The sequence below is a fragment of the Protopterus annectens genome, chromosome 7.part0 (genome assembly GCF_019279795.1).
Source record: "Protopterus annectens isolate FY-2018-M chromosome 7.part0, PAN1.0, whole genome shotgun sequence".
NCBI lineage: Eukaryota > Metazoa > Chordata > Ceratodontiformes > Protopteridae > Protopterus > Protopterus annectens.
Genome location: NC_056739.1, coordinates 758,060,091 through 758,081,222, shown reverse-complemented (window position 1 = coordinate 758,081,222; position 21,132 = coordinate 758,060,091). Strand labels below are relative to the sequence as shown.

The following is a 21,132-nucleotide window of genomic DNA, read 5'->3' as shown; positions in this document are numbered from 1 at the left end:
CATGGATTTTTTAGATGTGGTAATATATAAGAGCAATGATGGGACCTTTAACTCAGGGTTACATACTAAGCAGTGTAAGAGAAATAATTTTCTGCATAGACAGAGCATGCACCCGCCTCAAGTGTATAAGAATATTATAAAAGGACAATCCATGCACCTTTCAAAGCTAAATAACAATGAATCCAGATTTAATAGAGCTATGGAGAAGGTTCAATTAGACCTTTTGAAGCGTAGTTATAAGCATGATGAAATCAACAAAAATATAGAACAGGTAAAAAGGTTAAGACACAGTATAGTACGACTACAGCAAATCAAACTTTTAAACAAAAACGGCCAAGCGGTTGAAAAGACTGCAACACCGGGTTTATTCAATAGATTGTAGAACAAAGCAAGTAAAACTTTAAGCGCTTTTCGTCTGCTCACACGCAGACTTCTTCAGAAGTTACAAAATGCAATCAATTAAGCATACTTAAATAGAAGAAGCTATAAAAAGTGCGGGAAACTTTTACTAATTAAATAATTAATGAAACTACCTTAACATGAACCCTGATCTTTGTTATTAAAAAACTTGATATATACATAAAAAATCCTTCATTAAAAGCATATAAACTATTATACATAAATACAATTATACTTTACAAGCTATATCATTCATGTGTCTAATGTTAATACATCTAAAAATAAATTTCTATATAAAATGCGTCTGAGAAGTAATAAACTATCTTTGTAAGCTTTTAAGCTTTAAAGTGCTCATAACTGAGCATGATTCATTCAATCCTGGAAAACTGAAGATTTCAACTGCCAAATTAATTCTAGTTTTTCAAGTTTGAAAGATGCCGGGCCACCCCTGATGTCATTAATAAACTGGTCAATAACCATGAATTTGAAATGGTGTTGTGTACTTGAATGGACATGCTTTGCTAAGGCATTATCAATTTTACTGTGGCTAATGGCATAAATGTGCTCATAGATTCTCACATGGAACCTTCGTTCCATTTTGCCCACATAAAAAGCGGAACAAACTACACATCTTGCTAAATAGACTAGAAATTTAGTGTTACAGTTAAATTTAGATTTTACTTTATATTTATGTCCATTAATTTCAAAAGTGTTTGTTACATCTATAAATTTGCAATAATTGCAATTTTCGCACTTGAACGTTCCTGTATTTCTAGGCACCTTCAAAAGACGCCTTTCCAGGAGTGTTTTTAAATTACTCCCTCTACTGAAAACTATTGAGGGCATACCGCCAAGGCGTTTAAACAGCTCATGATTAACTCTAAATAAATCCCAGTTTTTATGTACTGTTTTAACTATGGACTTACTTTGGACATTAAGAGTTGTTATAAAACTACATTTTAAATATTGTTCACTCTGAACTACTTGTTCTGTAGGTAGAACTAATGATTCTATTTCTAAACTGGTACTTCCAGTATTAAATGGTAGTTTTATTGATAATATTGGTTTTAACATTAAGTTTTCTCTTTTAGAAGTTACTTCCTCTATTAAAGAATCAAGTAAGTCTTCGGGGTAGCCTCGATGCATGAACTACATTTTAAGTGTTTCAAAAATATGCCACAAAACATCCAACAGGCCAACCAATGCTGTAGGAAGTCACGACTTCAATTCCGTTTTAAAAACAAAAATGTCTTTTATTCCAAGAGGTAAGCGCTTTCATGGTGAAACCACCATCAGACCATAACAAAAAACAATGCTTCACAAAACATATATATATATATATGCACTCCAATCAATTCAAATGGACCAATAACAAGCTTCAATTCATATAACATTCTTAAAGACATACAATCTTAAAACGCAGCGCTGCCAATACTCTATGAACAGAATCACATAAGTATTGTGTCAATCATTACAAAACTTATTGTAATGATTGACACAATACTTATGTGATTCTATTCATAGAGTATTGGCAGTGCTGTGTTTTAAGTTTGTATGTCTTTAAGAATGTTATATGAATTGAAGCTTGTTATTGGTCCATTTGAACTGATTGGAGTGCATATATATATATATATATATATATATATATATATATATATATATATATGTTTTGTGAAGCATTGTTTTTTGTTATGGTCTGATGAAGTGGTGGTTTCACCATGAAAGCGCTTACCTCTTGGAATAAAAGACATTTTTGTTTTTAAAACGGAATTGAAGTCGTGACTTCCTACAGCATTGGTTAGCCTGTTGGATGTTTTGTGACATATTTTTGAATTATTTTACCAACAGTTCATTTATCCTAGCCGCATCTTGTTTGGTGTTACATTTTAAATGTTGTTCACTCTGAACTATAGCTATACTCTCTCCACTTGCAAAGATTATGGAAAAATGTATTCATAGACAACTCATGCACCACCTAATCCAGAATCACCTTATGGCAGACACTCAGCATGACTTCCGTCCTCATCACAGCACTACGTCAGCCCTCCTAGCCTTTACCAACACCATAAACCAAAATCGCAACAATAATTATATATCCTCAGCCCTCTTCTTGGATCTTTCCAAGGCATTCAATATGGTTGATCACCAACTTTTAATCCACACCCTGCAAACATTCTGTCTAGATACTAGAGCCCTTCAATGGTTTCAATCCTACCTGAATGGTCGACAGCAGGCTGACCTCTGGCAGAACAAACTCTCTAACCTTCTAACACCCTTAGAGTACCACAAGGCTCTATACTAGGGCCCTTGCTGTTCTCCATCTTCATTAACGACCTTTATATTGTCATCCCAAAAGTCAGCTGTATCCAATATGCTGATGACTCTACTCTGATTTGCTCAGCCACATCTCCAGTAGAGTTATGGTCAGCTACCCAGACCACCTTTAATACAATAGAAAACTGGCTTTCTGAACATCGTCTGATCCTAAATCCCAAAAAACTAAAATGCTGTTATTTTCACCAACACGTAGGTCTACCTCTTTCACCTTCACCATAAAATCAAATGATGGCACAATAATCTCCCCTGACCCCTTTACAAAACTATTAGGTGTCATCATAGACAATAATCTAAAATTTGACCTACATGTTAACAAAACTATTAAAACCATCAATAAAAAACTAGGGTCACTTTACAGAATAAAAGCCTTCCTAACCCCTCCAGCTAAAACTGCCATAGCTCGCTCTCACCTTCTTTCAACCCTTCTGTATGCATCCCCTCTACTCTCGAATTTAAACAAGACTGTCCTTAACAAACTCTCAATTTGCTACAACCACATTGCCAGGTTTACCACTGGGCTACCTTTTAGGACACATCATTGCATCAATCTAAATCAGCTTGGGTGGCTTGAACTACCTAGCCTAATCCAGTATAACCAACTGATTATGGCCTATAAAACCCTCTATAATTCGGTCAATACTCCTGCACTTAACAATATTATCACCCCCTATAACAATCCTAGACCACTTCGATTCTCTAACAAACTACTAATTCAGACTAGCAAAATTAATAACACAGCCGGTGATTCTCTCTTTGCAAACTCTGTAAGTAGATCCTGGAACTCTCTTCCAGGTGATATTACCTTACTTTCCACTTTAGGTCAATTTAAAACTAGACAAACAACATTTGTCACTTAACTGGCTATGTCAATGTATTAAGCCTGGTTAACTCTCTCTAGAATGTGTAAAAATCTGCTAACCAGTTTACTGTGTAATTTAATTTAATCCTGAATTGCGCTCAGGATTAACTGTAACCTTTGTAATTTGTTTAACTTGCTTACTTATGTAATCTCTGTAAATAGTCTGTTTGTAATATGTAATACTGGTATTATGTAATGCTGTATCTGCTTACCCTTGGCTATGTCAATGTATCAAGCCTGGCTAACTCTCTCTAGAATGTGTAAAAATCTGCTAACCAGTTTACTGTGTAATTTAATTTAATCCTGAATTGCGCTCAGGATTAACTGTAATCTGTGGAACTTGTTTAACTTGCTTACTTATGTAATCTCTGTAAATAGTCTGTTTGTAATATGTAATGCTGGTATTATGTAATGCTGTATCTGCTCACCCTTGGAGCTTTTCTCTCCGGGCCTCCACTGAAAATGGACATGCATCCAGGCAGACTATCCCAGTCAACAAATGTAAAAAAATAAATAAATAAAAACTACCTGTTCTGTAGGTAGAACTATTGATTCTATTTCTAAACTGGTACTTACAGTATTAAATGGTAGTTTTATTGATAATATTGGTTTTAACATTAAGTTTTCTCTCTTAGAAGTTACTTCCTCTATTAAAGAATCAAGTAAGTCTTCGGGGTAGCCTCGATGCATGAACATTTCTTTCAAAAATAAACATTCGCTAACAAAATCTGAGCATTTTGGGTTTAATATTTCTGCTGACTGCAATACTCGCTTAAACTATGTCACGCATTTGTATGATATTAGAAATAAAGACCCTGAAAGAAGTGCATTAGCTAAACATATCCTTGACAAAGGTATAGGCCATTATTTTGGCTTTATGGTCATCAGCAAAATACAGATGAATCCACATTTTGGTGATCTTAATAATTTTTTGGAACAATGCGAGTCCAAGTGGATTGTGAGATTACATGCAGATAAGCTCTCTGGTCTAAAAGCCAATATTCCTCTTAAACCTTATTTACTAGCATGTCCACTAAAATAAATGAATATCAAATGGTCCATCATTTTTGAAATTTTTTAAAATTTATGATCTCATGTTTAGTGAGTTATATTCGTGTTTTATTATGAATTATAGCCATTTTGAATTCTATGACTTTTAGGGATATGTATTCAAGTATTGATTTTATTTTTATTTTTATTTTATGATGTTTCAAACATGATTGCATGTTTTGAATGATGTAATTGATGATGTATCCATATTTAAGGTTCAGTTTTTTTGGTTTTAAACAATCTGATGACACACCTTTGAATGGGTGCAAAAGTGCTTAACAGTAAAGTGTGTTTATGAATTACCTGCCTTGTTTCGTCCTATACACATTTTATTTATCATTTTTTGTTTGCCTTTGGGACTTTTTCAGTATATTGAGATGTTTAGCCTTCAAGATTTACTTTTTTATTACTGATGTTGTCATTTTTGAAAGCTGGTTTAGTTATTAATGGCTTTAAAACTTCTTACTTCCTTATAAAGCATGATTTAAAGTAGTTATCACTCCTTTTTTTCTTAATATGCAGCAACATATATTATAAAGTGCATAAGGCACTATTTTTAATTTTAAAAAAGTAGCTAAGATTATGCCATTGCACCAGCTTTATACATCAAACTACTCAACAAATATTCAGTGCAGGGGCCCTCCTTAGATAGGAAGCTCAGGAAAAATGTCCCATTTTTTCCCTCACTTACTCTGGCCTAGAGGTAGTGGCATGGAGTAAGAAGCAAAGCAGAGTAGGGCCAGTGTGGACAGAAGAGGATTTTGATTTCTGTCAACTTTATCATGGGAATCTGGGTAAGTGAAAGGAGAGATCAGATCTCAGTGAAACCTGTCTTTGGGCTCAGACCTCATGAAACATGAGAAGAAATGATCAAAGTGAGCACTGGAAGGGAACAGTGGACATATGTTGTAGTACATGTGGGTACCAGTGACCTGTCAGAAGAGACAGCTAAGGAGGTAGACAACAGGACCAATCAAGTGCCAGAGAGATATCAAGAGAAGGATTGTTGGCACCTTTCCCAAGGTTTTCCTTGAACCAACACCACCACATAGAGAAAAGAGAGATTAGGGAATATAAAGACTAACAGTGGAAAAGGAAAAATACTTTGGACAGGAAGGAGGACACGGATGAACTTCCAGATGGCACAGTTGTGTGCAATGGATAACTAGTGCCGGGTAGGAAAGGTATCTCTGAATGATTATACCATTAAACTAAGATGAAAGGGGGAGCAATGATGGAGACAGAAGCAGAACAGGGGATAGGTGTTCAAGCAGTTACTAGAAGGTGGAAGGAGATGCAGAACAATGAAGAGTGCGTCAGGCTGTAGCCGGATTGCTTTCTTTACAATGCAAACAGCATGGGTAGGAAGACAGGGTGCTCTAAGCAAAGCTGCAGGAGGTAAGGGGGGTCATTGTTGTATTCACAGATACATGGAACAGTGTTAAGATGGTATAGGAAATGAAGATGCTTGCATGTAAGATATGTGTGGCAGAAGGGAGAAATGGGCATGAAAAAAAAAACTGCACGTTATTCATGTGCTTTTACTGTAGTTGTGTTTCCTCCTACTTTACTTTGCTTTTGCCTCTTCTTAAAAGTGCTCAATTTTATTTATTCTGTTTCATTTATTACTGCTTGGTAGTAGCCTGATTAAATTGTAACCGTGATTCTATGTCTTTTGGTTTAAGCACTTGGGCTTCATATCGGTTGTTTTACATTAAGGTTTGTGGTCTACACTGTTGCAGCAGGACAGATAGCTTACATCCTTCTAAGCTGGGAATTGCTGATTGAAGGCTCAATGTCTGCTATTCTAAAAGTATATTAGTTCTGGTTTAAGCACTTGGGCCCTTCTGGGCTGGGAATTTCTGGTCATAGGCTTATTGTGCCTGCTTATTTGAACTGTTTTTTTCTGTAATTGGTGCGCCTTGTTGCTGTAGCATAGACCAGATTCAGGCCTGCTGAATCTAGCTTTGTTTGTATAACTTGAGCACTGATCCAGAACATCTTTTTTTTGGAGAAGGTTCTCCTGCACCCTAGTAGTGGTAGTGTGCTGTTAGAACTTGTCTGATTGAAGAGTGCTGGAACAGAGCTCAGTTTTGAGCTTTTTTCTGGTTAACTGGGTAACTTGTTTAAATCAATTTGCTCGTTTTCTATTGTTTTATATATATAAAAAAAATTGCACTTTATTCATCTGCTTTTACTGTATTTGATGTTTCTTCCTACTTTATTACTAGGGGCATTGACTACAACTCTGATTTGAGATATATAACAATAAGTATTCTTTTCTCTGCATTTAAAGTGTTTTCTGATTGTATCTGCTTTATTTTCTGAAAAAAAAAAAAACTTGTCTCCCATCTTTCTAAGCTAGTATAGTCCAGTTTTCAGGTTAGTGCTGAATTCAGGGCTGTGTTACAAATCTCTGTGTTTGCCCAGACCTTACTTGGATAGAAGGAAGTTTCTCTGTTCATCTGTGAGAGAGGGGGAGCTTTGAGCAGCCTATCTGTCCCTGGAGGAGTGGTTTCAACCCAGAAATGTGTAGTTTAGTGGCCATTTTGGGCTAATTTCTATCTCTTTCATTTCCCTGCTATAAAAAATGCATTTGCCCAGTTTTGCACGCCAGGCAGCACCGGATAGCTAGGGTATAACTATTCTCGGCTCCACAAAGTCTCCTCTTCAATTTTTCCCTTGGAACTAGACAAACTTTCAACTTAAGCACTCAAGCCATTAATTTCTCAGCCCGGCACTTGCTCAAACCTCATAGCAAACACTTATAAACGCTAGCACTAGACCCCCCCCCCTATACTGTTCAGAAGGATAAGCCTCTCAGCCATTCAGTAAAACAGTTCACTGTACCTATCCAGCATGTCCAAAGGTCAGTTTCAGGTGTACTTTCCAGTCCAACTGGTGAATCTGGGCATTTTGAGGCAATGTTACAACTGTCTCATGTACACAGACAACCCTCTCCTCCTACCACCAAACACTAATAAATGCGAGAGATGCAATTATACAGCCAAACTGGAGGCTAAGCTGTCTCAACCCAAGACTGGATCAGATAGTCAAGAGGAGAAGGGAAATACTTGCATCACACCACCAGTCTCACATAGATCCATTAAACCAGCACCGGCAAAAAATGCACATAAATACATGAAAACATACTTAGAGACTCTAAATAAAAATCTGCAAAAGCAACAGAGACCTCCAAAGAAGACATCCAAGCAACCTCCACCCCACAACACAAACCATGAAACACATACTTCACAAAACCAGTGTGCCACGCAATCACAGCCCTTAAGGCAAAATAACATACGCAACATACTAGTAATAGGTGACTCTATAGTCAGGCACACTGACGTCCCACTTACTAGGCTGAATAAGGAGAAGGTTACTGTTAGCTGCTTGTCGGGTGCCAGGATCCGCCACATAACACAAGCACTCAGGTCACTCCAGAACAAGTACAAATATGACTTTGTCATTGTCCATGTCGGTGTGAATGACCTGATCCATACCTCCCTGGACTACATGAAAAGAGACATGGAAGAGCTCTCTGATAACGTAGCCCAGGCCGGTATGACCCTGACCCTGAGTAGCAACCTGACCTCACCAAGAATGATACCACAGTATAAAGAAAAAAATTATTAATTTCAACAATTGGCTAAGTTTCTGGTGTCATTCAAAGGGGATCCAGTGTCTGTCCGCTTGGGATGACATGCTCGACAAGCCATGCTGCTTCGCTAGAGACGGCTTGCACCTGTCAGCCATAGGCTTTCAAATACTGGCCAAGGCTCTTGCCACCCCCATAGTGTCTTTTTTAGGCAAGGCTCAAAAGACAAACCCACCACCATAAATAGCACAAGTAACAAAAAACTGAGGGTAATGCTACTCAATGCCAGAAGTCTAAACCTCAAAATGCACGCACTCGAGGCACTCCTCAGTATGGAGAAGATCGATATATGTGCAGTAACAGAAACCTGGTTTAAGGCTCCAGAGAGCACCCCAGCACTAATAGGCTACAACTCATACCACACATTTCGGCCACAGAACCCAGACCGAAATACAAAAGGTGGGGGCATATCTATATTCATCAAGGATACCCACGCCTCCAGGTTAGTGGCACAGCACGATGCTTCAGAGATCATCCATGTGCAACTAACAATGGGGCAAAACGGCAATTCAAATTTTAGCTTGCTACAGATCACCCACCATGTCCCAGGACCCCCATTCCGCATTTCTGGAAACACTGGGAAACATAAAGGTCCTCCCAAACATCCTAATATTGGGTGATTTCAATTACCCAAACATTAACTGGGAGAACTATTCAAGTACTAACTCCTTGCCCAACATTTCCTAAAATTTATAAACTCAAACACCCTGGAACAACTGGTCAACACTCCCACCAGAGGTGACAACATATTGGACCTGGTCATCGCCAACATGGGCAACCGGTGATCCACACCAGAGGTCAACCCTTCGCTGGTTAGATCTGACCATAAACAAATCACTTTGGATATCCACATTCCGTTCCCATTCCCGGACAAGGAAACCACTGTGAAAAACTTTTCAAAAGCAAACTTCACATTACTTAAGACTGAGATGGAGAGTATCAAAGCCCCCATGCTAAATGATAACGCTGTCCAAGCTGCAAAATCCTTTAATAATGCATTCTACGGGCACCTACAAGAATGCATGTATTGTGTTATCCCAGCAAAGCCAAGACTCACTCCTCCAAGAAAAGGAAACCAGTCTGGTTGACCCCTGCCATAAGCAAGCTATACAACAGAAGGAGGAAACTAGTACAGAAAAGAGTAAAATCCCAAGAAGGGAAGACATCCCTGATCAGTATCAGCAAGAAACTATGATCCCTCATAAAATCATCCAAGGCAAGCTTTGAAAGAAAAATTGCCAAGGACTCCAAAGATAACCACAAGGCATTCTTTAGCTATGTCAAGAATCTAAGTGGCAATGCTCAGAGCTGCTCGGAGTTAGTGCAGAATGGCACAAAATACACTGAACAGACGGATATCGCCAACATCCTGGCAGACAGGTTCAGTGCAAACTTCATCCCCCTCTCACCCCCAAAAGGGCCCATAACCATACCAGAAGAATGTAGAGCCCCTGAAATCACAGACACTCAGGTTAAAACAGCCCTCTCCAAAGCCAAAAACACAGCATCAATGGGACTGGATGGTGTCCCAAGCTGCGTCCTACATGAGCTCAAAGACGAACTAACCCCTCACCTAAACACACTGTTCAAACTCAGCCTCTCCACAGGCTATGTACCAATAGAATAGAGTGGCGCACAGCAACGGTTATTCCACTCCACAAAGGTGGAGCCACAACAGACCCTGGGAACTATTGCCCTATAAGCTTGACTAGCTTGGTCTGCAAGGCTATGGAGCGCATCATCATGGAACTCATTAACAGAGACATTGGGAGCCTCCAAACACTGGACCCTACCCAGTTCAGCTTTGTTAAGGGCAGATCATGCCTCCTAAACCTGGTGGACTTCTTTGAGACAGTTACCAAGGCTATAGATGAGGGAAAGGTGGTACACACAGTCTACCTAGACCTCACAAAGGCCTTCAACACCATTCCCCATTCTGGCATTACAGACAAGCTCACCAGCCTGAACATAAACCCCTATGTCACAAGATGGGTTGCCAATGAACAGAACCCACATGGTGAGAGTTGCAGGAGCTAGGTCCGACTCTAAACCGGTTACTAGTGGTGTTCCCCAGGGCTCAGTCCTAGGACCCCTCCTGTTCAGCATATACCTCTCAGAGATACAGGCAAGCACAGGAGGACTATGGCTGACCAAGTTCACAGACGACTGCAAACTAGGGGCTATAATTGACTCTCTGGCTGACATCGACATCCTCCAAAGGGTCTCACTGAGACGGATACCTGGTGTCAAAATCATGGCCTCAAGCTAAATGCCAAAAAGTCAAAATCACAGACAGAGGTCAAATTCCACAAATAGTAGCCAAATAATTTATTTTTTAACAACAGAATGAGCACTTTCATCTTAAAAGACAAGACTTCATCAGATCGGCCAAAAAGTGCATAGTCAACCAGTCACCCCCTTTGGAAAAAACAAAGTACCCACAAACTACCACATAGGTGGGAGTCCCCTAAATATGGAAAACATAATAAGGGATCTGGGGACCTAGTACTCTCTCCTTTGATCATCACATTGCCAAAGTGGTTAGAAAATCCTTCTATGTGGCCCACCTAATCACAACAGGGTTTGCATCCAGATCATAAGAGGTCATTGTGCCCCTTTACTCATCACTCATCAGACCCATCATAGAGTACAATGCCCCATTTGGGATGTACTTTACAAGACATCTGCAACAGCTGGAAAGACCATAGAAATACCTCACCAGGAGGATCACTGGCCACAAACAGATGCCCTATGCAGTTCGACTGAAGAAACTCCAGATGTACTCGGTCGCATACCGCCTACTCAGAGGTGATCTCTGCCTGACATACAAGGCCATGTTCAATCCAGAATTGATAAACATGCTCCACCTAAAGAAGTATCCCCTCGAGCCACACTCTCTAGAGATCTAAACCTCACCACAATAAATAGGATTTGCTGGAGGGATAGATTCCTGTCCCAGAGACTTCCCATGCTTTGGAACAAGATTCCACTCTACATTAGGCAGAGCTCCTCACTAACACTCTTCGAGAGAAACCTTGACAAGTGGATGGGAAACAGAAAGTTTACCCCGGGGATCACTTCAGTGGCTCTGCTAGACAGAGGCACAGCGGACTAATCTAAGGGGGCAGTGCAAGCTAACACATTCTGGCTAGGCTTATAAATGCCTTCGGGCAGATAGCCTAGTACCTACCTATGAACCTATGCAGTAGCAAACTGTATAAAGGAGGATATCAGATGTGAAGTCAGTGAACATAAAAGCAGGAATGAAGCAGTGGTACATTCAGGGTTAAGTGCCCTAGCATTTAAGGTATAGAAAAGGGGACACAGCTGGTGGACTGACACAAAAAACAGGAAGACAAGAGACTGCTGGAGAGCAAAAAGAAGTGGGGTAGGACAAAGAGGAAAATACTCTTGGATGATATGAATTTATTTGGGACATACAAGCAGATTCTAAACTCCATGATACACAGGGAGTGGGAAGAAGTACTGAATAAACACACTGTAGTTTTCACAAAGGAAAGCAAGAGGAAGCTGCCTACTGGGAAGAAAGCAAGACAGAACGTGGAGAACAGCGGGTGACACCAGGATAAAGAGGGAGGAGGTTCTATTGGAACGAGCTTGCTTTTAGGAATTATAAAGCTGAAGGACTCTGTGGGCTACTTCTCAGAGTCCTCAAAAATATAGCCAGTGTACTGGCAGACACCAACTTCAGATGGTTTGCAGCAGATAATTAGCTAATGCAGAAGTGCCAAAGGACTGAAGAACAGCAAGTGTCTACGAGTTGGGGGGGCAGAAAAAAATCCAGGAAGTTACAAGCCTGTTAACACACAACAATGACAAGAAAAGTCATGGAGGAAATCTGGAGGGGAAAACTGGTGCTATTTTTAATGAACAACATCCTGTGGTAAGGCTACTGACATGGATTCAAATGCAAGCAGATGGCTGCTGATAGGCGTTGCCATGGAGGGGGATGGCTGCTGATAGGGTTTGACATGCAGGAGGCTGGCTACCAATATGGATTCACATGCAGAGAGTGGCTGTCAACATGGATTCACATGCAGGGAGTGGCTACCAACATGAGTTCACATGCAGAGCGATGGCTACCAACATGGGTTCACATGCAGGGGATGGCTACTGACATAGGTTTATATGCAGGGGGATGGCTACCAACATGGGTTCACTTGTACGGGGATAGCTACCAACATAGGTTTACATGCAGGGGAATGGTTACCAACATGGGTTCACATACAAGAAGTACCAGCCAGTCCTGATCCTGGTTTACAGTTGGGTCTGGGTCACAGGAAAACTTGAGAAAGTAGTACGGTAGGCATAGTCTGCATGGACTTCAGCAAGGATCTGGGTAGCTGCATGGTTGAATGGTGAGACACAGAGGACTGTGAAGAGAAGGAAGGGGCTAGTGGAGTTCCACAGAATCTGTCCTTGGTGCAGTACTAAGTGGTATGCTTGTTTCAAACATATCTAAGAGAACAGAGACAGAATTGTTCTCTGTGTTAACAACACAATGTGGAACTCCTTCTGCCTTCAAGCAAATGCAATGTAATACATTGCAAAAGCTAGGAAAATGTAGTGTAGCACAGATTTCCACCTCATGGACAATCCTATTAAGCAGCTGCCTAATTACAAATATGTGGGCATTTGGCTGGTTTCTATCCTTTCTTTAAGTATTTTTTACTATCGCACAGACTGAATAGCATGGTTCAAAGATAATTATAGACAAAATAAAAGCTCACCAGTTTTCTGACACTTGAAACAAGAATGTCAGCCTGGGTCACTACACTGCCTCCTTATCTAGAATATTCTGAGAGTGGTGATTCTCAGCTGGTGTGTTTCATATTCAATTAATAAAATGTGCTTCTTAAATTATTTATTTAATTGCAGGGAAGATGGCTGCATGCATGTGCAAAAGGCAGACTGTTTACCTACTAGCACCAAAGCATCACGTTTGTTGCCACTGTAGAATTTAAGCTGTTTCACAATGAATAATGCCACAAGTGAAGTCCGGTTAATATCCCACCAGACTAATAAAAGTGATGTCTGGCTATCTCCCACTGGACTGCCAACAATTAACTGACATCCCTCACTATCCTAGGTCAGCAACTAAGGAGTTTCAATCCTCAATACTGACTCCAGTGTAAGACTGCCACTTAAACAGGAGTAATATTTCACAAAGGTCCCCTAAGAGCACAACAGGAACATGCTGTATTTCCCTGGGACTGGACTATATACCTCTGTCCACCCCAAATGTATTTTCGTATTATACACTTCAGAGCAATGTATCACAGTTTAAGACCTCTGATACATTCACACTCAAAGTAAGTAAATTTAAATTTCACACATCCAAACACTTTTGGGAAAGCCTGATGCAGATTTCCAGCTGTGTCCCTTCCCCAAACATAATATGGTATCACTGCCACCAGTGTCTCCATGCTCTTCTAAAGGGGTGTCCAATTATGAAAATTAAATATCAAATTCAATGATAGCTACGACCATAAGCGACAAAGCCTTTGAGGTGACCTGGGGAGTGTCAAGCAGGTATAAATATTCTCTAATCTCTAAAGAAAAACACTGATTTCCATCCACAATGTAAAGTAATGAAAAACATTTAATAATAAGTAAAATGATTGCAAGAATGTAAATCAATAGCTTTCAATAAATACCAGAACTCAGTCACTGAAAATGTAAAAATTAAACTCCAGGATAGGAGTCTATTATTCTAGAAAAAACTCTGTCTTAATAACTAAGCTTTCCTAATCTAACTAAAGAACACTGTCCCTGATCTAATCTAGCACATGGCAGGATTACAGTTTTTGGTGAGCTCTCTTTCATGGGTGTCCACTGACTGCAGAGCCCTACAACTGACTGTACTTCACAAAACTGCACAGCACTTGGCAAACTGCAGTCTCAACTGTCTTATTTTAAAAATAACAGTCAGCAGTTTGAAAACGTTCTTTTTTTCACAATCAGTTGTTTAAATAATCACTTGGCAACCAGGAATATTCTAATGACATCAGTCACTGTTCAGCTGATTCTCCACAGAACTTTAGAATGTCCCTCTCAAACATGTGCAATTAGAAATGCATTAAATCACTGACAGATTCTCTAAACATTCTTTATAAACAAGGAAATATGCAATATTTTAAAACGTATTTACATTTTGCAAGTAGACATGCTGACATATCATACAAGTTAATCCAGAATATACACAAATCTCCTGCCAGACATGCTAATGCAGATGACAGTGTTTTCATTTTCTTCACACCATGTCCTGGCAAGAACATTCAAAACTTCCTTAAACTAGTACCCAGTGATATCAAGATTTCTCACTAGAGCAGACTATTTTTAGACTGGTACTTGGGTAAAGAACTTTTGGGAAGGTGGTGCTACATTGTGGGACCCCCTGTATTCATTCAAACTGAACTAAATATTGAGATATTTAAACAAACTGCTAGAATATATTTCATCCATTTAACAGTTTGATACAACAGAAATAAAGTATGTGTTGTGTAAATATTCTTATCCTAGTTTAGATTACTGCATATATATCTTGGTTTATAGCTTATGTGCATAGATTCTGTGGTTTCACTAGTGAATATGAAATGTATGAACTGTGAAACTTGAAATGCTACCTAAATTGTGATTTTTCTGCCTATCATACTTTATGTTCCAGTTGTTGCCTTCACTCCCATGTTGTTGCAGAAAAAAATGCCCCTAAAGTACACCAATTACCAAGATAACAAATGATAAATACCAACAAACAAATAAAATAAAGTAAAATGGACTTTTCTAGCTTGAATGGCATATACATGAAAAAATACACTACAAAGTAAAAAGATAAATGTTAAAAATGGCAAAAAGTTACAAACCAAAACTCACAACAGAAAATATTTACCATAAATGACAGAAATGAGTGCTCTTCTGAAACAGTACTATCTGAACTGAGTGATCTTAATACTAGATGAAGAAATCTCGGCTGGGGTGCCTTCTATGTGGAGTTTGCATGTTCTCCCTGCGTTCGTGTGGGTTTCCTCCAGGTACTCCGGTTTCCTCCCACATTCTAAAGACATGCGTCTGGAGCATTTCTCCCTGGGCCTCCGCTGAAAACAGGCTCTGTTGTACCTAGTTGGACCTTCCCGGTCAACAAATGTTAAATAAGAATAAATAAAATATAATGGATAAGGTAGGAACAAATTAGAATAGACAACGAGTACCTGAAGTAAAAGATCATTCAGAGAATAGTACATGAATGAAACATAATTTTTAATTGCATAAAAATGTGGAAAGATCCTATGCCTAATGGGTATAGTTACCACTACAATCACTGATTTTTTCAAGCTGTCTGAGTTCAGATGCCCCAATACATTAGAGATTCTACTTTGTTTCTAAATAAATTATTAAATAAGCATTAGGTAGTTCTTGGTAACACAGCTACAAGGCTAAAATGACAGACTTTCTTCTTAGTCAGGTCTCTTGGTTTTCTGTCTCTTTATTTTGCATTATCCTACCCTTAAAGTTCCTTTCTATATGGCTTGCCAGCCTGTATCATATTTTCATATCATGATGGCTCAGACATAAGCATCATCTGACTTCCTTATGGTGTTCAGCAGCCAATGAAACCCAGACCTCTTTATGCCTTTTACTTTCATTATTACAGTATCTCTGACTGGGAGATGGTTCATCCACCAGCAAAAAAATAAATATGGGGAAAGGGACGCTTGCTTTCTGATGCATTCAAGCAGTGTGTACTCACCAATCTTATGGTAAAGTTCTGGAAGCTGTGCCTCTACTTTATCCCTCTGGAACAGATGGTACTCAGCCTGTTCACATACAGGTGGGATCAAGTTAAATTGTCGAGCCACAGAATATGCCTCCTGCAGAACAAATTAAAATATGTCACTAGGAAAAGTACAGATTATGTGCAGGAAAATGACCCAGACAATGTGCAGGTTATTTCAGTGCTTATTAATTAATTACTTCACTTTTCTGACTGGTTAATATAACTGTACATAGTCCATTTAAGGAGTGTAACCCTGTGGCAAATTTTTCATGTGTTATACAGTAAATAGAACAATTAATGTATGATGAATTCTACATTGTAAAATGCTGAAAAAAGGCACTAAACAGTCACTAAAACCAAAAAATCCAATGTGGTACCTCGGAAAGGGAAAAAACAGCGCTCTCTCACTTTTAAAGTCCAAAGTTTAATATAAAGCAATCCAACAGATAAATGCTTTATAGACACTGTGTTTTCGTTTCTATTACAGACTTCTTCAGATGCAGAGTTTACAACATTACCTAACTTTTATCCTCCTTCCAGTTAATTAATTACAGAAGAAAAAACAATGAAAATGCTTCATCCATAACTAATATGAGTTGAGGTTAAAAACTGTTAAAAACATTGGTAAAAACATTTTAGTAAAACTACACATTTTAAACTTCTTAAGTTACATACAATACACCCTAAAAGCTTTTATTAAAAACTTCTGCTAAAAACTGAGTGAGATAAGTGCAATAAGTGCCATATTAGTAAATAAATATTCACATTCTGTTTTCAAAAAAGCAAATATACAGAAATGTTAAAATGCTCTGAATAGTAGTCCTAGGGCTCTGTCTTATGGTTCAAAATCAATAATGCACCCAGGAATTTCAGAACACATTTTCATTTAAAATTCCTCACAATTTAGCAGCTCTCATTTTTAACAATGGGGCAATTGAAATACTGGCATTCAGACCTGGTGGTGTTGTGGCTTGCAAAGTTATTTGCCACCATAAGTCTTTATATTCCACTTTTTCTTCCCACAACCCCCCTCTTAATTCTTTTTTCACCTGCTCTAACACAAAAATGCATACCCTCTAATTCTACATTACTATAGTGTAGGTTTGAGGTGCATTTATTTATTTATTTACATTCATTCATTCAGCAGTGTAGAGTAGAATGCTGATCCAGATGAACCTTTTTTAAGCTTAGCATTGGGGAAGACTAAAAAATACAGGGAAAATAATAAACACATTTAGACACACAGGAAATGTAGTTAGGCTGCTGTAATCCTTAAGACAAAGAGAAAAAAAAAACAGTCCAGCTACAAAGTTATTCATACCACTATCTATAGTTATACAGAGTACTATTTTTTGCTTTGGTGGGACTCAAATATTGTAGAGCAGTTAAATACAATATTTCAAAAACTATGATGCATATCTGGAGACATTAATGGAATACATGGCACAAAGGGTTAGTGAGTAGAGGTTAGTTTGGGAAGAATAGTGAACAGTGAGGATAAGGTGGAAAGTAGGAAAAAATAAACATTTTGCATACTTATAGTTAATTATTGAGTGGTGCCTAGGTAGATACATTTTCAAGCAGGGCATGTGTTGCAGAAGCATTTGCAATTGTCTTCTTTAAATGTTTTGTTCATGTTACAAAGATAACTACAGCCAAAGAACTTTATGAAGGAAGCGTAGCAATTCAAATCTCCTAACACTGCAGTACCACATTACATACAAACATATTAAGGCTGGCAGCACAAGACTTGCAGCAGTACATATCCTGGAGGGGAGAAATGAGTCTTAAGCACAGAACAATAGCCCCCACTCATGAAACTTGGGGCTATCCATCCTAGTGTGTCAATATTTACAGTAGGCACATACAGATGACAGTGGTGGGGAATGGTAGGTATTAAAAAAGTACAGTTTTGTACCTACCATAAATGTAGATGTCCGAAAGATATGCAACTGCAGTCCTTACATATGGGTTGTCCTGCCTCAGGCAGCCCTTCGGTCGGCCGGATTCCAAAGTCTGGGTCCGGCGTCGGCTGATGTCGCCTCCTCCCCGACGTCAGAGCGGCTGGGGTATAAAAGCATCAGCCGACGCCATCTTCCTCCGTGTTTCTTGCCCCAGATGCCAGGTGCCCTCCAAGGAAGGCTAAATTTAGAAACTGGATAAAAAATTCCAGACATACACCAGTAATAAACAGATACACCATAACAGATATCCCCAGCTAAGTTGTAAAAGGGGAAGTGGACCCAAAAGGAGAAGATACAGAGGGGTAGGAGGGAGGGAAAACCTGACTGCAGTTGCATATCTATCGGACATCTACATTTATGGTAGGTACAAAACTGTACTATGTCCTTCAAGAATGCAACTGCAGTCCTTACATATCGGTTGATTACCATAGCCATGCTGGGGGTGGTAGGCTCTAAGATAAAGATGGTGTAGCTAAAATGCCCTGCAGGACTGCCGAAGCAAAGCCTGCTCGGGATCTGGAATATAAAGGCAGGTTGTAGTGTTTGGAAAATGTATGCACGGAGCTCCATGTTGCAGCTTCTAGAATGTCCTTTGTAGCCACACCTCTTAGAAAGGCTGTGGAGGTGGCTATAGCTCTGGTGGAGTGCGGCCTGATATTGGCTGGCACACCTTTTCCATGGAAAGAACAACAGAATCTGATGCAGTGACCAATCCATTTTGAAATTGTTTGTTTGGAAATTGCCTTTCCTTGCACTCCAGCAGCATAAGCTACAAATAGCTGGTCAGAATTTCTGTTGGCCTTTGTTCTGTCCAAGTAGTAGCGCAGTTGTCTGTGTATGTCCAAAGTGTGCAACAGCTTTTCTCCTTTATTCTGAGGATTGGGGAAGAAGGTAGGCAGGTGAATTGCTTGATTTAGAGACACCCTGGATATCACTTTTGGCATGAATGAAGGATTGGTTCTTAAAGAAACTCTGTCCTGATGAAAAATGAGAACTGGAGGTACTGCCATGAGGGCCTGTATCTCCGAAACTCTTCTTGCTGAGGTAATTGCCAACAGGAAAACTGTTTTCCAGGAGAGGAATTGCAATTCTGAAGATGCTGCTGGCTCAAAAGGAGGACGAGTTAATTTTTCCAACACGAAGTTGAGGTCCCATGCAGTCTCTGGTGGTTTTCTGGGAGGTTTGATATTCTTTATCCCTCTTAGAAACTGTCTTAGCAAAGGATGTGAAAACACAGGTGGATCACTGTTGTAGTTTGCTGAAATTGCTGAAGCGTGTATTTTGATGGAAGAATATGAAAGTCCATTATGTAGCATTTCTGCCAAGTATTCTAGTATCTGTGGGATGCTCATTACTGATGCATCCTGACCCTTGCTGGCATTCCAGATGTTGAATTTCTTCCATTTGGTTGAATAAGTTTTTCTGGTGGAAGGTCTGCGTGCTTCCAGTAAGATCTGTTGAACTTCCTTGGAGAGAGAGATATGGGGAGAAGTCATGGAACCCTCCAAGCTGCCAGCTGCAGAGTTTGCAGGTTGGGATGAACCGTCCTGTAATTGTGCTGAGTCAAAAGCAGAGGCCATTGAGGCAGGGGCCACGGCTTGTTGCAAGTTATGCTCCTTAGTAATGGATACCAGTGCTGTTTTGGCCAGTCTGGAGCTATCAAAATGCCTTTCGGTTGTTCTGCTTTGATCTTCAGTAACACCTTGGTCATTAATGGTAGAGGTGGGAATGCATAGATTGTTAGAGAGTTCCAGCTGAAGGAGAGAGCATCCATTCTCCAGGCTTGAGGATGGTGTGTCCTCGAGCAGAACTTCTTCAGATGATGAGTGAGGTGTGAGGCAAAGAGATCTATGTCCGGCCTCCCCCATGCCTGAGTTATTTGTGAAAAAATGTCTGGATGCAACATCCATTCGTGCGGGTCCAAGATGTTTCTGCTTAGACTGTCCGCCAGAACATTGTCCTTGCCTGGAACAAACTGGGATTGCAACTTTATGTTCAGTTTCAGGGATTTTTCCCAAAGAATCATTGTTAAGTCTGCAGAGGGGGTAAGAATGAGTACCTCCCTGTTTGTTTATGTACCACATAACAGTGGTGTTGTCTGTCTTTATTAGCAGATGACCTTGTTGAAGAAATTTTCCGAAGGCCTCGATTGCATGAATGACTGCTAACATCTCTTTTTGATTGATGTGTAGATGCACTTCCCGGGGAGCCCATTGCCCTTGAATGCATCTGCCCTCCATGTGCGCCCCCCCATCCATGATCTGAGGCGTCTGTTGTAATGGTTTGGCTTGTTTGAGGTTTGTTGAAAGACATGCCTTTGTTTAGCTGGCTTGCTTGTGCCCACCACAAAAATTCCTTTTGTAGACATGGAATGATTGCTTCTAAGTTGTGGCTGTGTTGAGACCATAAACTTTTTAGGTACCATTGTAGTTCTCATGTGTAGTCTTGCCAGTGGAATCAGTAGAATGCAGGATGCCATGTAACCCAAGGCCTGCAGGATTTTCCTTGCAGTCATCTGGGTGAGTTTTGCTAGGCTTTTGAAGTATTCTGGTAATTGTTCTTGCTTCTCTTCTGTGAGGAAAGCCATTTGTAATTTTGTGTCCAGTTTGGCTCCTAGAAAAATTATTTGTTGGGATGGCAGTAGTCTTGATTTTTGAATGTTGACTGTGTATCCCAAAGCCTGTAGTAAGTGAATGACATAATTCAAGTTTTTTGTCAAGGCTTGCTTGCTGTCCACTTGTATAAGGCAGTCCAGGTAAGGGTATATTTGTATTCCCTGGAGTCTGCAGTGTGCCACTACTGATGCCAGGCATTTCGTGAATACTCTGGGCGCAGTAGATAAGCCAAAAGGCAATGCTGAGAATTGATAATGCTCTGGCCCTGCAAGAAATCTGAGGTATCTTCTGCAACTGTGTCTGATTGGGACATGCAGGTATGCCTCCTTGAGGTCCAGTGTAACCAGCCAAGACCCCTTGCCCAGCATGGGAAGAAGTTGTTGTAGCATCAGCATTTTGAATTTTGGCACAATGAGAAAAGTGTTTAGAGCGGACAAGTCCAGTATAGGTCTCCA

General features: G+C 39.7%; 1 protein-coding gene across 5 annotated transcripts in view; it reads right to left on the bottom strand.

Moving 5' to 3' along the window:
* Positions 1 to 21,132, bottom strand: part of KCNAB3 (potassium voltage-gated channel subfamily A regulatory beta subunit 3) — a 1,202,467-nt gene that overhangs the window by 482,021 nt on the left and 699,314 nt on the right. For all 5 annotated transcript variants that reach the window (XM_044077289.1, XM_044077288.1, XM_044077291.1 and 2 more), the window contains one exon: positions 16,072 to 16,192. In XM_044077289.1, the coding sequence (XP_043933224.1) occupies positions 16,072 to 16,192 (121 nt within the window). The remainder of the gene's footprint in view (positions 1 to 16,071; positions 16,193 to 21,132) is intronic.